The sequence below is a fragment of the Lagopus leucura genome, unplaced genomic scaffold, assembly GCF_019238085.1.
Source record: "Lagopus leucura isolate 7727_CA_CO unplaced genomic scaffold, USGS_WTPT01 Super-Scaffold_100012, whole genome shotgun sequence".
In the NCBI taxonomy this organism is placed as follows: domain Eukaryota; kingdom Metazoa; phylum Chordata; class Aves; order Galliformes; family Phasianidae; genus Lagopus; species Lagopus leucura.
The window spans coordinates 55,827-71,246 of NW_024962267.1; the positions used below are offsets into that span (position 1 = coordinate 55,827).

Genomic DNA, 15,420 nt, shown 5'->3' on the forward strand with positions numbered 1-15,420 from the left:
TGCCACTTGTCACTTGAGGGCACTCTTGGTGTTTTAGGTCCATACACAGATAACTGGAAAATCATCTTTTGTCATTAATAAAAGGCGTGGCACTGGGAAATGAGGGCTACTGCTACTAGGACAGAATAAGCATTGTGTTATAGCAAAATAAACATCTGTAATGGAAATCTTGGGCTAGCACAGGCAGCAAAGGGTTATTGATCTGCCCAGTGCACTGGCAGAGAAACCAGTGTTTCTGGGTTCCCTCTGACAGATGTCAGTCCAACCTTGCTTCTGTTTTCCTGCCAGAAGTGTGTTCAGAGCCTCTTTAAGTACACTTGCTCCAGCTGCACTGGAGACTGGAGCTGAAAAACAGCCCTCAGACAAGGCCAGCCTTTGGCATCCCAGCTCTTCACTTTACAAGCTTCAGTTTATGATAAGTTTTTCACTTTGTTTTAATTTTTCTCTAAAGCAAACAATTTGATTCCTTCAATACTCACACATAAGTAATTTTTTAAGCCTCCTTTTTTCCTGCCACAAGTGGATGCTATGGCTTAGGTACCATTGCTAGGTGAGCCTGTTGCACTGACCAGGAGGCCTATGGGGTTGCACAGGCTCTTAGCCCCCATGTTCTATGCTCACCTCTTCCCACTTGCTACTGTGGGAATGTGACGATGCTGCTGCCAGGGATTTCTTCTTCTGTAATGGGCTTGCTGCCCATTTGAGCTTTGACATTTCAGTGGGTTGAATGGATGAATCCGCCTGAAGGCGGGCAGGGCTGGGAGGGTGAAAGGGGCCTTTGAGAATCTCATGCCATGTTGTGGGGGATGTGGTTTTGCTGTACAGCTGGATGGGGAGGTCTGGCTCCACTTGGATTCTGCAGGCAAAGGTGCTAGAGGGCTTGGGGTCTTTCCCTTACTTGATGCACTAGAGAGATCACCTGCTGAGAGAAGAGATACCTGGAGAAGGTTTACATGCCTGCACTTTAAAATATGGAGAGGGGAGGTTGCTGCATGCCTTAGACGTTGGGTTGCTGGAGAGCAGATGCTACCCCAGAGAAAGACAGGAGGGAGAGTACCAGTGAGACTGGGAGGAAGGGAGGATCTAGCTGGTGGGCCTCGGGAGCAAGATGAGGGACTGGGTGGATTCAGGTTCATCCAGCCAGGATATTTACCTTGGGTCTTTCCTGGCTCCCTTCTTCTCTCTGTGATCACTTCCTTTTGATAACCCTACTTTTTGACCTCCTCTTCTTCCCAGAACCATAAGTCCTGGTTCCTTGATCTGAACAGCCTGTGTGTGGAAGCCCAGCATATGATCAGCCTCTTATGTTGTGGTTCTGTCTCATGTCTCTCTGTTAATTGAAGGATTTGGAGCATGCCACTTTTGTTTAGTCCAAAAGCTATCAAAAAGCGCAACCAGCCCATTCCAGTTCCTTCTGTTTGAGAGTTCAGAAGTTCAGTTCTGGACATTCACCCCTACTCTTAGACACAATTATCCGTTCCCTGTCAGCATTCACAGTTTAAGCTCTTTTTTTTTTTTCTTGGTTATGATCACTGCATGGGATGTAGGATTGGCTTCAGGAAGGTCTCTCCACTCACCTCCTTGTGGGCCATGCGTCCTGGCTGATGGTTGGCTTCCAGTGAGATGATGATGTTTTAGAGAGGCGCCTGATAACTTAGTGGCAGAATGCTCTATTAGATTCTGCCCTGCCAGGTTTGAAAAATTGAGCTGACACCATCTGACTGTTCTACAAGTGTACTGAATCAAGGAATCAGGATGTTCTGTGATTTTTTACTTATTTAGTTTTTTTTAAATGCTGTTTTGTATGTCACTGCAAATACTAGCTCAAGTGGTGCAAATGACTGCTATGGGCTCTTAGTTGTGAGCTATTTTGCCACCTACCCTACACCAGCACCTGTTCCAAAATATAGTAGTGATTGTATTTATTTATTTATTTATTTGCTACTTCCTTCAGCCTCTCAAGCTCAGTTACCTAAAGATAAAACATGGTACATCTGTGCATGTCTGGCCTATTTGCAAACTTGAATGTTGGTTGTACGTATAAATATTGCATCATATATAATCAGTACAGAGGCCGAGGCATCGAAAGAGGAATGGAGGGACCTGAATTCCTGTAGAGATTCCTGGTGCCCCTCATGTTTTCTGTTCTCCCTGTAACTCATTTTTTCCTCTTTGTGTTTACAGGCAGCAGACTCCCGGGACTCCCTCTCCATGGCACTGTATTCCCAATGCTTCTCATGGCTCATTAGCAAGATTAATACGAAGATCAAAGGCAGGGAAAACTTTAAGTCTGTGGGCATCCTGGATATCTTTGGCTTCGAGAACTTCCAGGTCAGGATTTTGTCTTTCACAGGGTATGTTGGTTTTGGAGAGGTCAGCTGATGCAGGGAAGATGTTTTGTAGGTTTGTATCCTGTGTAAGATAGCATAGGGCATTTGGGGACTTGCCTGCTGTCTCTTCCCTTTGGGAGTGGCAAAATCTGTTTAGCTTCCCATTTTTGGTACCTGTGTTTGTGCAGGCTGATGTTCAAGGTATGGTTTGTGACACAAACTCTAAGCAAATACAATTAATACTACTTCAGTGCTACTTTAGAATTACCTGTATCTGCTCGCTTTGTACTTACATGCAAAGTAAATGTCCAGGTTTTACATGTACGTTACCTGGTTACATACATTTTGCCTTTTGCTGAGAATCTAGTGTGTAGTGCTCCTGTTTGCTATTATGAGGAATGTACGGTGAGCAACTATTTAGTGACTGCTCAGACATTTCAAAGAAGAGAAAGCCCAGTGGCCTAGCCTTTACAGAACAATACAGAACTTCTTTTGTCTTGAGAAGAAATGTGATTGCCTCTAGCATCCTTTATTACCATTTAGGCCTATTGTGTTAACCAAGCATGAGCTACAAAAACTGTTCTCTTGATGGGCCTCCCCATACTGTCTTTCTTATGTCCATCTTGACACCCTTGTCCCTGTGCTCTCTGTATTGCTCCAGGCCTGGCACCTTCCTGTAGGTTGCAGGAGATAGAACAAGGACAAGACTATTAAGTTTTAAAATCTTTGTTTCTTCCCACAGGTGAATCGTTTTGAGCAGTTTAACATTAACTATGCAAATGAGAAGCTCCAAGAATATTTCAACAAGCATATCTTCTCCTTGGAGCAGCTGGAGTACAACAGGTGACAAATAGAGGAGCAGGGCCTTTATTGCTTTTGTAGGTGATAGAAAGGAGGACTATATTCCTCCTTTGTGCTGTCCAAGCAGGAAAAGCAGCTGAGCCTTGGTGCAGCCCTGACTTTGGTGCATCTCTAAGCACCATCCGTGTGCTCTTTGCCAGCATAAGTCACTTGTGTCCAAGCAAAAGCTGCCTGTACTGTAGGATTTTGAGCCCTCCAGTTATCAAATGATGACTCTCATGAATCTGAGTCTAGCCCAGAAAGAACTTGGCTTAAGTAATGACTTTTTGCCAGGTTCTCAGTCTAGCCAGCAAACCCTCTCCAGCACCTGAAACACAGTCCAAATCAATTACAACATGATATGTGTCTCCTGAAAGTAGTGGCCCTTGATGTACTAGACTCTTCTATTAGACCTGTGAAAACTTCACCTTGATGTCTGCACACATCTGTTTTCCTGTTCTATGCCTCTCCATTTGAGTTCATTGCTTACAGTCAGGTTGGTTGTTTCTGTCACTTGCTGAAGATAGGATCAGAAGAGTAGCTGCACTAGGTTAGTCACAAAACCTGTCCTCTCTCCAACATCAACTGAAAGTGAATGTCTAAAGGAGAGTGGAAGAACAAAGAAACTCATCAGATATTTTTTCCAAGTGTTTTCCCATTTTTTCTTTCACTTTTTCCTTAAGGTGTACCATAGTTGGCTGTGGTTTCATGTACCTTGTGTCTGGCACACAGTGCTGCCCTATTCCATGAAATTCCACAGTCTTTCCAGAAAACCATGTCAACTTCCAGTGATCACACATGGTGTAACAGCAACTCCCAAACTCACCCACCTATTGCTACCTATTGATAGCTGGGTAGATATCTGACAGCTCTTTCTGAAGTTTCCAATGCTGTGAAAATATCTCTTTTCCTCAGCAGGGAGACTTTAATCAGACTGTTTCCTGAGGTTAAAGAGCACAGGGCCTTCTGCACAGTTGTTTTTCTTCTGTGAGCTTCATGTTGGATTGTACTATGTAAAGTACCTGGGATGCTCTAGATTATCATAGCTTCTAGAGGAGCCTGCTAGAGAACTGCTTCAGTTCTTGCTCTGAAACAGAAGCCTTTATGTTTGTGAATGAAGCAATTGAGTCGGGTCAGAGAGGGCAAATGAGAGCAGCGGTGTAAAAGGAGAAGCTGAATAGGCAATTCATGAAATTCTAAAGATTACAAAACTGCAAGGCTATTTATGTACTCACTTCTCAAGCCGACTCCACTCTTGCAGGAAGCTTGTATTGGGAATGGTAGCATTGCAACAAAAGATTTTTTTTCTGATGATTACATAGGCGTTTAAATTCCATGACTGAACTTTGGGAAGAATGAGAGCGTTTTATTATTGACTACTCTTCAAGTTGTTGTAGGGTGATGTAAACTCAGTACCTGCTCTTCTTCTTTGCGTTTAGTAAGTAGCCCTATGTGTTTTGTCATTCAATCAGACAAGTGATCTGTGACACCTGAGACAACTTGACTCAATGGTGATTTGCACTGATTTCAGAAATCTCTACTTCCTTCAGCTCTGGAAGTACTTAATGCTCTCAGAAGAAATCCAAAAAGCCTTTTGGTAAAAAATATATAACCTTTCTGACACCCATTATTGCAAGCATTTAAAGCTGTGAGCTGGAATTTTTGTCATTAAAGCAATAAAATTATCTCTTCTATTTAGGGGATAGATAGTTTTTTCCATTCTTAATTCCACTTGGCCAACAGCCACAGGTTTCTGAATGCTGTGGACTAGAAAGTATGACACCTGGGCTGAGGGCTTGTAGGGAAAACCTTCACTGTCTTCTTAACATTAGCCTTTACCTGGAGGGACTCTGTATCAGAAAATCACCTGTTGCCTGTAGTCTTCCTTGCAAGTGTCTTTCTTGGGCACAGGACAGCCCAGCTCCTGCAAATCCTCCTCGGTCCAGGGAAAGCCATTCTCAGCCACTTCTCTCCTGCAGCTCAGGGCATTGGTTCTTCTTTTTCATTTATTTTTCTGCTTGTTCTTGACTATCAGGGAAGGGATAAACTGGGAAGCTATTGACTGGATGGATAATGCGGAATGCCTGGACCTTATTGAGAAGGTGAGCAACTGTCTGGGACAGATTCCAGGGATCATGGTTGTGTTTGTGGATTGTCTTGGGGCCATCCATGGGGGTTCTCGATTTTAAAAACAAGTAGCTGCTTAAATCCTCTTTCCTTTATGACTTACCAGGAGCATGAGCTGTTTTAGCCCTTGTCCCAGCTCAAGAAAGTGTATTCATGCTTTCAGCTTCAGATTTACTGGATATAAATTGTGAGTTATTGCTCACCACATTGTTCAAATCTCTGTTTCTTGGCTTGGCGCTACGTAGTTCAAGCTTTTGCTGTCTGTGAAAGCCTGTCTCTTGTTTGGCTGCAGAAACTGGGTCTGCTGGCTTTGGTGAATGAAGAGAGTCGATTCCCCAAAGGCACAGACAACACCCTTCTGGAAAAACTTCACAGCCAGCATATGGTAAGTAAGAAAATAACCCGACAGGCAAATGATCAGTATGTTAGCCCCATCAGCATTTCAAAGCTGAAAGTGAAGGTTTTGTTGATGTAAAATGTGCTTTGTGCAAGAAATTTGAAATGCCCTAGGCTCAAGTCTGCAAGTGTTTAATAAGGCTGCACTGAACAACAGTAATAAGTGAAGGAACCTACAGATGGTTTCTTGCACACAGAGAGGGAGCGTGCAGGCTGCGGGTGGAAGTCTGACTTTGTGGCATGGGATGGAAGTCAGGTTCTGCTGATCTGTGATGGGACGTGGAGCAGCACTGCGGGCACAGGATGCGGCCGCGTGGCGTGGGTGGTTTTCTTCTGCCAACTGACTCACAGCAGCCTGCTCCAGAGCACGTCAAATCTATCTCCTGGGGCTGGGGATGGTTTTTGCTTCATGACTTCTAATGGAAACTCTCTTATTGTTCTTAATTAGTTACATTCTTTCCTCCTCTTTCTTGTGTTCTGGATACAGGAGTAGGAGGGCTCTTTCCTGCAGGTCAAAAAGTTATCCTGTGGACACAACATCCACAGTGAGATCACTGTAGCAATCCTGTACCCTGTCTCCAGTACAGCCAGCACTCTGTTCATCATAGCAGACAAAGAGTCCTAATAGACTGAAAACAAAGCAAATCAAATGCTGTAGCAGGCATTTACAGAATAATTCACTACTTTAGCAATAGCTGTGTTGGCCAGTAGGTTACCTGCTCCCCTAATTAAGGGTTCATCCTAACCTGAAAACATACTACTTTATATCCTTTATCAGACTTTTTTTTTTTTTTGCTGGCATAGATGCAGATATTCTCATTTTCTTCTCATGAAATATTCTGTTGGAAATATTTCCTTTCTTTTGGCTTAAATGGATGCCTCCAAGTCAATCCCACTGCAGCTCTCCCTTATACACCTCAACCTTTAGTATAAGAATACATGATTTAGCTTCTCGTTGGTATTTTGTATATCTTAATATATCAGTAATTTTAATATATCGCTTATTTTGTATTTTCTTTGTGAACTGTCCCAACCTCTTCAGTTTGTCTCCAGATAGAGAAATTTCAAAGCTCCTCTTTCTTTCTGCTGTTTGTCTCTGAACTCCTCTAGGTGTTTTCCCTAATGTTTTCTGAGATAAATAATCAAACCAGAAAGCTGTTCCTTTGGTAAGAAGGTGCCTGTTTACTGTACAGCAGCATGAGACCGTCAGTATTATTTTGCATTCTTTTATGCCCCATGACATTTTGGTTGCTATTTTTGGTGATTTCTGTACATTAAATAGCCTTCTCATTAAGCTGTTCATAGTGTCACCTCTATCTGCTTTGAGGAGATAGCAGTTAACGTGGAACCCCAGGGCCTGTAGGAGAAAGAGAAGAACTCTGTGAGAAGGAGCATAGGGAGGAAAGAAGAGTGAAGTAGACACTAGTCTGAAGTTTGTATTTTTAGAAGGCTAAGTGTTCTTTGTACTGGTCAAGTGTCTGTGGTAGGCTGGAAGAGCATTAGAAGGCATCTGCTCGCTTACTGGGAAGCCTGATGGACCTTGCAGGAGAAAAAGCCATTTTCTGTGTTTTCTGTAGATTGCAAAAGAGTTAAGAGCATAAAAGCTGATTTAAGAGAATATGACCTTACACAATCAATAGGTGTACAAAGGTTAGGCTTAATAATGCTATCATGATGGAAAGGCAATCAAAATAAATGGAAATGCTCACTGCTGTCATAGGCTCACAATAAACTCCACAAGGAGTGATCTCCAGAAAGAGATCCTTCTTTAGTGGCAGTCAGCACTTAAATGGGGTCTAGGAGAAATGGAGCCAGGCTCCACTCCTTCTGGTAGCACAGGTGAATTGCCTCCACCTGTGCTCCCGCAGCTTGCCTCAGGTGGTCAATCAGAGGTTCAGGCCGTGATCGACAGTTCCCACACAGACCTCTGACCCTGGATTGAATAGCAATAGGGGAGCTGGGAGAAGGAAACTGGAGAGTTGTAGGCATAAATGAAACATATGAACCTAATAGCTGGGAGCTGGATAAGCATTTGGCAGTGAAAGCTACTTGGGGTTACTAATCAGACAGACCTTGTGGAAATAATCAGAGTTGTAGAGAACAGGAGTATAGAACTACCATGCACTTGCCTTTTTCTTACTCTACATAGCCAATGCTGGAGGCAAAATGCTCAGCTGAACAGTTCACTGATCTCAAGTAATGTGGCCGTTCTTGCGTATCTAGGGGTTATCATGTAAAACGGAGGAGGGGGGGAAAAAAAAAGGGAGATTAGAAGAGCTAATAAGAGAAAGGAAAATTAATGTGGAAAAAGAGGAGAGGTGCGAAGAAAGATGAAATATAGAGGAAAACAGGAGATTGATATGTACCTCTTTTGACAAAGAAAAATACATAGGAGTTCTGCAAAGCTGCCATCTTCCCTGCATCCTGATCCCATGTACTGCACCACATGGTTTGTGTGGAGCCGAGATTTCATGGGTGTCAGACATGCAAGAATTAACATTTCATCCATGGCATGCCTGCCCAACCTTGATTCTGCAAGCCCTTGCTCACATGAGGAATGCCTTGAAGGGCTGGATTTTTCCATCTTACGGGAATAACATATTTGCAATGTAGATGCAGATAACTGCTGCACATGTGATCAGGCTCTGCAACAACTAAGGTCCTTACCCATCTCAGCATTGCCATAGTCACGGCCAAGCTCCTGACTGATCCTATTTATTCCTACAGTGACATTAAGATGCTTTTTCCCTTTCATTTCAGAGCAATCCTTACTATGTGAAGCCTAGAGTGACAGATCATCAGTTCGGCATAAGGCATTACGCTGGTGAGGTAGGTGTTCACAGTGTATCTGTGAGAATGCTTGCACCTGGATGTGAGATCATGGAATATTTAGATTTCCAAAATGAGGAATCTCTCTGAGCTGTGGGTATGCCTCATACCAGAGCATAGGAGGTGCAATGGGCTTGAAATAGCATGTCATTTTCAATTGCTATACCCTCTAAGTCTGAGAGGAAGGGCTAAGATTCTCAGACTCTCAGTTGCTGAGCAGTGGTAGCTGGGAGCACAGGGCACTACGTGGCACTGGTGATAGTTCCTGACACAAATGGAGTAGCTCATACCTTGCAGAGGATTTCCCCACTTGTTGGCTGCAGGGCACATCTCTGCAGCTGCTACACTTAGCTCCTGGCTTTGAGGTTAGTTTTTCTTGTTTGTTTAAATCGGTGGCTAAAAGCCACCTTTCTGCTAGTAACTGCTGAGCTCTGGAACTCCTTCTTTGATCTTAAGAATTGAGCTCCCGAAGTGTGCCTGCAGCATTACTTTGTAGCTCTGCTGGAGGTCGTATATATTGGCATGCTAACGCAGAAGCGCTTAATGACTTGTACTGCCCTGTTCCAGCAGCTCTATCTTTGTTGCAGGTGCTTTATGATGTAAGAGGCTTTCTGGAGAAGAACAGAGACACCTTTCGAGATGACATCTTAAACATGCTGAAAGACAGCAGGTATGTTGTATAATCAAAGAATATTAGGCTGTTATAATCACAAAAAAGAAACAAGAGAATTAGGCAAAGTAGACTATGATAACAAGAGAGAATAAATGGAAGACTTACCCTTATGCTAGGCTCACCCACAAAAACACCAGTAGAGGCAATGTCCAGAAGAGATCCTTCCCCATTGGTAGCCAGCTCTTAAATAGGTCTAGGAGGGGGGGGGAAGCAAGACTCCACCCCTTCCGGCAGCACAGCTGAATTGCCTTCACCTGTGCTCTTCTGGCTGACTCATGGCTCGCCTCAGGTGATCAATCAGAGGTTCAGGCCGTGACTCAGCAGTTCCCATACATATGTATATCCCCCTTACGCTTGAGAAGAGCCCACATCTGTTGGACTGGACTAAGCCATGTTTACCTAATAACCAGAACAAGGAAAAGAATTTCCTGCCTTTGCGTAGAGGCCACTTGGTTTCCACTCTGCTTGTTAGTCACGGGCTCTTATAAAATCATAGAATCACTCAGGTTGGAAAAGACCTTAAAGATCATTGAATCCAACTATGACCTAACCATACCACCCTCCAACCTGAGCTGTTGCTGTGAGACCAGGCACTGTCCCCAGTGTTATACCCCAGTGCTGCAATATGACCTTAGAGAAACGGGCTCTTTTAAAACCGTGAACAAGGTCTGCAAGGCAGAGATGGGACCTTGAAGATAGAGGTGTTAAGTAAGGTGGTACACCCCAGAAATGTTTGTGCTGCGGCTTGACCACATGCCCCTTACCAGAGTCCATATAATTGTTGCCTTTGGTCTCCAAACTGATGAGGCTATTTCAGGATTGTGTCTGCCCTGCTGCAGAGTTTGTGCTGTGAGCAGCCTTGACACAAACTGAGGGAGCTGAGAGAATGAGCAGCTCTTGATTGCCTTACTCAGACAGCAGCATCTGGGTAACATTTTATACAGGGCTTTAAGCCAGAATTGCGGTCACTATTGTCCAGCACTGCAGGAGAACTTGATATTTCAGCAAGCCAGGAAGGGAAATTTTGCTAGAAATAGTCATAGCAATCACAGTGCTTGTGCCATTTCGTAAGAAAAAAAAACTCATCTAAGGAGAGGTAAAATGGTGTAGAAGAACCCACAGAGATGACTTAAACTGTGAGTAGCCCTAGAATCTCTCTGGTTCCAAAAGAGCTGTACTTGCAACAACATAAGCATGTCTCGGGCACCACAGGTACAACCACAAGAGCTGTTCTGAAAGGGGAACAGCACAGTGTAGCTGGAATACCTTGCAGGATGCTTCCCAATGGGATGGGGCAGTACCCAAGAATGAAAGCCATACACTCACAGATGCGGGTGCCTTGTGTCGTCTTTAATTCTTTTCTTCGCCGTTAGGCTGGACTTCATCTATGACCTTTTTGAAAGAGTCTGCAGCCGTTGCAATGAAGAGACGCTAAAGATGGGCACCCAGAGGCGCAGACCGACTGTCAGTTCCCAGTTCAGGGTAGGATGTTTTCCAAAAGAGCAGAAGGCTGCTGGGGAGGAGCAGATGGGTAAAGTGAGGCCTGCAGCCAAGAAGAGTCATTCATCCTCCTTTTGTGTCCAGCACTGGAAATGTGCAGGAATGTGGTAGAGCTAAAAAAAGACAGTGCCACTGCCCCAAGGATTTCTCTGCATAGTGTAAAATGTGAGATGTTAAGACTGAGTGAAGTGGCAGAGGAAAAGAATATCAATTATTTTTTTTTTTATCTGAAGCTCTTAAGATTCTTCCATCTCTCATGTTGGTTTGGTGCTTCAGTTAAGCATATGTGTCCTGTTAAGGCTGCATCTTTCACAGGCATAATGTCAATCCCAATAAGACCTTGTTGGGCAGACCTTGCGGGTATGAATCTACCCACCAAGGCTGTCTGCACACTCTTGTTAATTTTGTGGTTTTAATTTCCTTTATTTAAAGTTTGAAAGATGTGTAAAAATAATTTGAGTTGGCTATAAAGCTCTGAGAGCAGGGATGGCCATGTATGCAGTGTTATGGCAAGCTGTGGGTATTCTTTTGGGTGGGAAGGGACAGCCTGGGTTATTGAGGGCAGGCTCAGTAACATTACTGATGGCATGGTAGAACAGCTTTACTCTTTTCCTTATATCATGTTCATCAAGTAAAAGTTTTTGGTAGGCAGTCAATGGAAAATATCAGGAGTGGGGGGCTGCATGAAAAGTGTATCAAATGTACTCCTTTCTTTCCTGCCACCCATCCCCTGGGTTTTGTCTTGCTGCTTTTTAGGATTCTCTCCATTCCCTGATGGCAACACTTAGCACTTCCAACCCATTCTTCATCCGCTGCATCAAACCAAACACAGAAAAGGCAAGTCTTTCATCCAGCAGAATGCGTGAGTGTGGTGAAGGCATCCGTGAGCACTTGCAGCAATGCTTGCCCAGACCAAACAGGGCATAAAAGCAGTCCCCCTTTCTAGCTGTTCTATGGTTGAGAAAAAAATATACCTTCCAACTGATCAGATTAAAAAACCTGCATGCTGAATAAGGTGCAGCTTTTCACCACCTCCTCCTGTGCTTACAAATCCTGGAAGATAAACTGGGCTTGTGCGGAGCCCATTGCTGTGGTAGAAGAAGCAGTGACTCCTGTTTGTGGTGCCTACAGAATGTTTGTTCTGGAATGCACAGCTTGTGCGGTGGGAAGCATCTCCTGCAGCTCCCTGGCTCCGAGGCAGAGGAGGTGGATGCTTCGTGAGCAAGTCACTGTGCTCAGAGACAGGCTGGCTCCCATTGTGCTGCGAACCGTGGCAGGAGGTTCTGCAGCTAAATAGGTTGGGTGGGGAGCCCCAAGCTGATAATTTTCTTTGTGTGTTTTGAAACCGTGTGTGATACCACAAAGAAAAGCCTGCAGAGAGCTGCGTGCCAGGAAGAAATCTGCAGTTTGTCTTTGGCTTTGGCATTAAAAGGCTGATGGGATCTTCTGCATGGCTGCAAAGGCATCTGAGTCAGAGTTACGCATTTTGTGTGTATCAATATATTATATCATTGCTGTGCTGCCACAAGCTGACAGTGACTGCACTCTGCAGACCTTTTTTGCAGGATCTGCCCAATTCCCTTTTGTCATCTCCTTTCCTGCACCATGCAGTGCTGGGAGGTTGCTTTCCCACTAAGCCAAAGCTCACCCTTTTCCTTTGGTGCGTCCAAATAAGCAGAGTTAACCATCTAGAAATGGATATACAGGCTGTGGCTACCTGTGCTTAGAGGAACCATCCAGGTCAGCAAAGAAGTAATGCCATGGTAACACTTTGTCTCTCTTCTGTTGTGTTTTTCAATCTGGATCACAATGCAGGCACCGAACCTCTTCAATCCAGATGTGGTTCTCAATCAGCTCCGGTACTCAGGGATGCTGGAGACAGTGAAAGTCAGGCGAGCAGGTTTCCCTATCCGGTGCCTTTTCCAGGACTTTCTCAGCAGGTAATTGCTGGTATTGTATCACAAGCTGTAACAGCGCCAAGATACATGACTTCAGAAGTTTGTTCCCTTTGCCATTACTGATATGGATCATTTGTGTGATTTTTTTCTGACCAGGCCATTAGTGCCATATCCTAGATCCACTTGAGTATACTTATGGAGACTGCTAGTCTTTAGGATAAAAGTAAGAATGTTCAGGTTGTGTGTAACTTTGCCATAGGTTTGATGCTGTGATTCTGTGAGAACCAGCTGTTCACAGTATATAAAGAGGCTATCCGGCTTAAGAGCTTTAATATGGCAGGCTGAAGCAAATGTTAATGGTGGTATCATTGATGGTTAATACTGAAGAGAGTAATTTTTACTTTTGATTATCTGCACTTAGGATTTCTTGACGTTTGGGAGAAACTATTGAGCATTGCTTCCTTTGTGTTTTGGAACATTATAGGTGACCCTTATACTGAACAAAATAACTTCTGCACAATGAAGGCATATGCTTCAGAAATATAGTTGTTCTTTATTGAAAAATGCAGTTGCATTGGTCTTTTATTACTGGGATTGCAGCAGTAACTGCCAGCGTGGTAGGAACAGAAAAATAGAAGGAGAAATGGAATTTTCCAGATTGGAAGGTAGATTTCCAAATGAAGAAAGGAGGTTCTAACTGGGATTTGTCTCCCACAGGGAGAAGGACTGATGGATAAAGGATCATAGGAATCATGTTAATAGATGGGGTGGAGGTGTGAGGGCTAGTGTCATGCATAGTCTCATGAGATTTTGTTTGGTTCCTAGGTACAAGATGCTTGTGAAGGTACCAAGTTCCTCAGACAACAACAAGGCTGTGTGTGCACGCTTTCTTCAAGCCTATGACAGCAGCAAGAAGGAATGGCAGTTGGGTAAAACTAAGGTACTTCAGTGTGGGCAGGGCATGGCTTTGTTCAAGCTACGGGGGGATGTAATTGCATCCACTGAATTTTTTTTTTTTTCCTAGGAAAGGGCATTCAAACGCTTGTTCTCACTTGCTTAACTCATGTTTTCCTCTCTTCTGGTGAATGCTTAACACTTCTGCCATAACCTTCATGGTGATGGTGTTTTTTACTCCAGACAACCACCTGGAAATGTGCCGTTATCTTTCATGTAACGGGGAGGGACCTGTGGGATTCATTCTGAGTCTTTTTTCAAGTTTTGAGACAGCTTCATAAGAAGGTGTGAGCCTTGTGAGGTACATTGCTGGGAGCAGGGAACTGCCTCTGACACAAATTTACACATGCTCCAATAAATAATTTGAAGAATATGTCAAGATAGATGGTATCCAGTGCAGAGAACATTATAAGCAATGGGTGTACAGTCCATATCCAGAGCAGATGATGGTCCACTTCCCAAGGCCTTCCTTTGTATGACTGCAATAATGTTCTAGAAAGAAGCTTTTCTCATTTTGGTGTATTCTCAGCCTGTGATTCAAGCGATTTCTATGTTTGATTTGGGAATCTGTTTTCTCCTCACTGGTCTCTGCAAACCAGGAGCCATTTCAGTCATTCTTGTCCCTAGATAACCCGTGCTGCTTGGGTAGCTGCCATTCTCCCAGGACTTGAGTGTTAAAGCCTTTGTGGCATGTGTGTGTACTGCAGAACTGCTTTGCTCAAAGAAAGGAGTTGCTAGAGCTGGTAAACAGGGAGCTTGAACTTTCTTCCTATTATGACAAGGGATAGAATATGTCTCGGTGAAGAAAAGAGCCATGATTTTTCTTTTTTCTAGAGGCTTTCGAGTAAGGGTGAAGTGAAGCTACCAGCTAAGGGCATATGGTGGAGGTTATCATCTTGGAGAGAAAGTCCCCTGTGTGCCCTTGGCGCCTCTTTGGCTGCTTCAAGTGCAGCTCTTGTACCCAGGTGAGATCCACCCTTGGGGTACAGAGTCGGGAGCAGTGCTGCAAAAAGGTGTGACAGGCCAGTGGAAGTATAACCTAGGAAGGAGTAGGAGGGGTGGGTGAAGAGCAAAGCTTGTAGAAGGGAGAATACTTCCTGCAGAATGAATGGAAGGATAATTATATCCCTTGCAATTGTTTGGAGGAGGAAGGAAAGAACTCTGTGAATTAGTGCAGGGGATTGTGAAGCTTGGGAAAGGAAGTGGGGGAGGAAGGGCAGGATGATCTTTGTGTTTTTTCATTAAGAATAGAGCAGCTGCTGTGCTGGCAATTGTCAAATTAATGTTTATGAAAGCTATTAGTGCAGGTTCAATCCGGTGGCATGCTAGAGGTGAGGGCTTGGATGCAGACATGATGTGATGGAGCATCAGCCTTGTGCTGATGTGCCCTCATCTCCACTGGGGATGTGTTGGTCCCTTTCCTCTGTGCTCAGGAGCACTGTGCTGGTAAACTTGGCCAGTGTGCAATGTGAGCAGATAGAAGTAGCCTGTAGCTTTTTCTAACTGTTCATTCCTCAGATGAAAGTGATCTCATGTTTTCAGAAAGCAACTGTGAATTATGACAAAGAAGCAGTCACCTTACAGCTATTCCCATAAAGCATCCGAAACATTTCTGGATTCAAATTCACTCTCATTATCTGCAGGAGGCTGAGAAAACTCTCTCAACATGCCATTAGCTTATAGACAGACACTATTTATGCCACATGTTGTTCAAGATGAATCCTTCTATCTATGAGTATATAAAGAAAACTCTGCAGGGTTAGGGTAGGGTCTTGAACTCTGCGTGCTTCGAAGTTGTTTTTTCCCCCTCCTTACTGGCTTGAAGTCTGTTTACTAGCAAGATGCTGCCAGACTTGAGTATTTTTGCAATTTG

The 15,420-nt window shown here is 44.0% G+C and overlaps 1 protein-coding gene across 2 annotated transcripts in view; it reads left to right on the top strand.

The window, feature by feature from the left end:
• The window catches only part of LOC122181993 (unconventional myosin-X-like), a 67,944-nt gene that overhangs the window by 20,785 nt on the left and 31,739 nt on the right, over window positions 1-15,420 (top strand). For both annotated transcript variants that reach the window (XR_006179657.1, XM_042874953.1), the window contains exons 12-21: window positions 2,185-2,331; window positions 3,073-3,173; window positions 5,206-5,272; window positions 5,590-5,682; window positions 8,454-8,522; window positions 9,110-9,192; window positions 10,569-10,677; window positions 11,452-11,532; window positions 12,511-12,635; window positions 13,419-13,533. Coding sequence is in view for 1 of the 2 variants with exons in the window: in XM_042874953.1 (XP_042730887.1) it covers window positions 2,185-2,331; window positions 3,073-3,173; window positions 5,206-5,272; window positions 5,590-5,682; window positions 8,454-8,522; window positions 9,110-9,192; window positions 10,569-10,677; window positions 11,452-11,532; window positions 12,511-12,635; window positions 13,419-13,533 (990 nt within the window). In the remaining variant the exon portion in view is untranslated. The remainder of the gene's footprint in view (window positions 1-2,184; window positions 2,332-3,072; window positions 3,174-5,205; window positions 5,273-5,589; window positions 5,683-8,453; window positions 8,523-9,109; window positions 9,193-10,568; window positions 10,678-11,451; window positions 11,533-12,510; window positions 12,636-13,418; window positions 13,534-15,420) is intronic.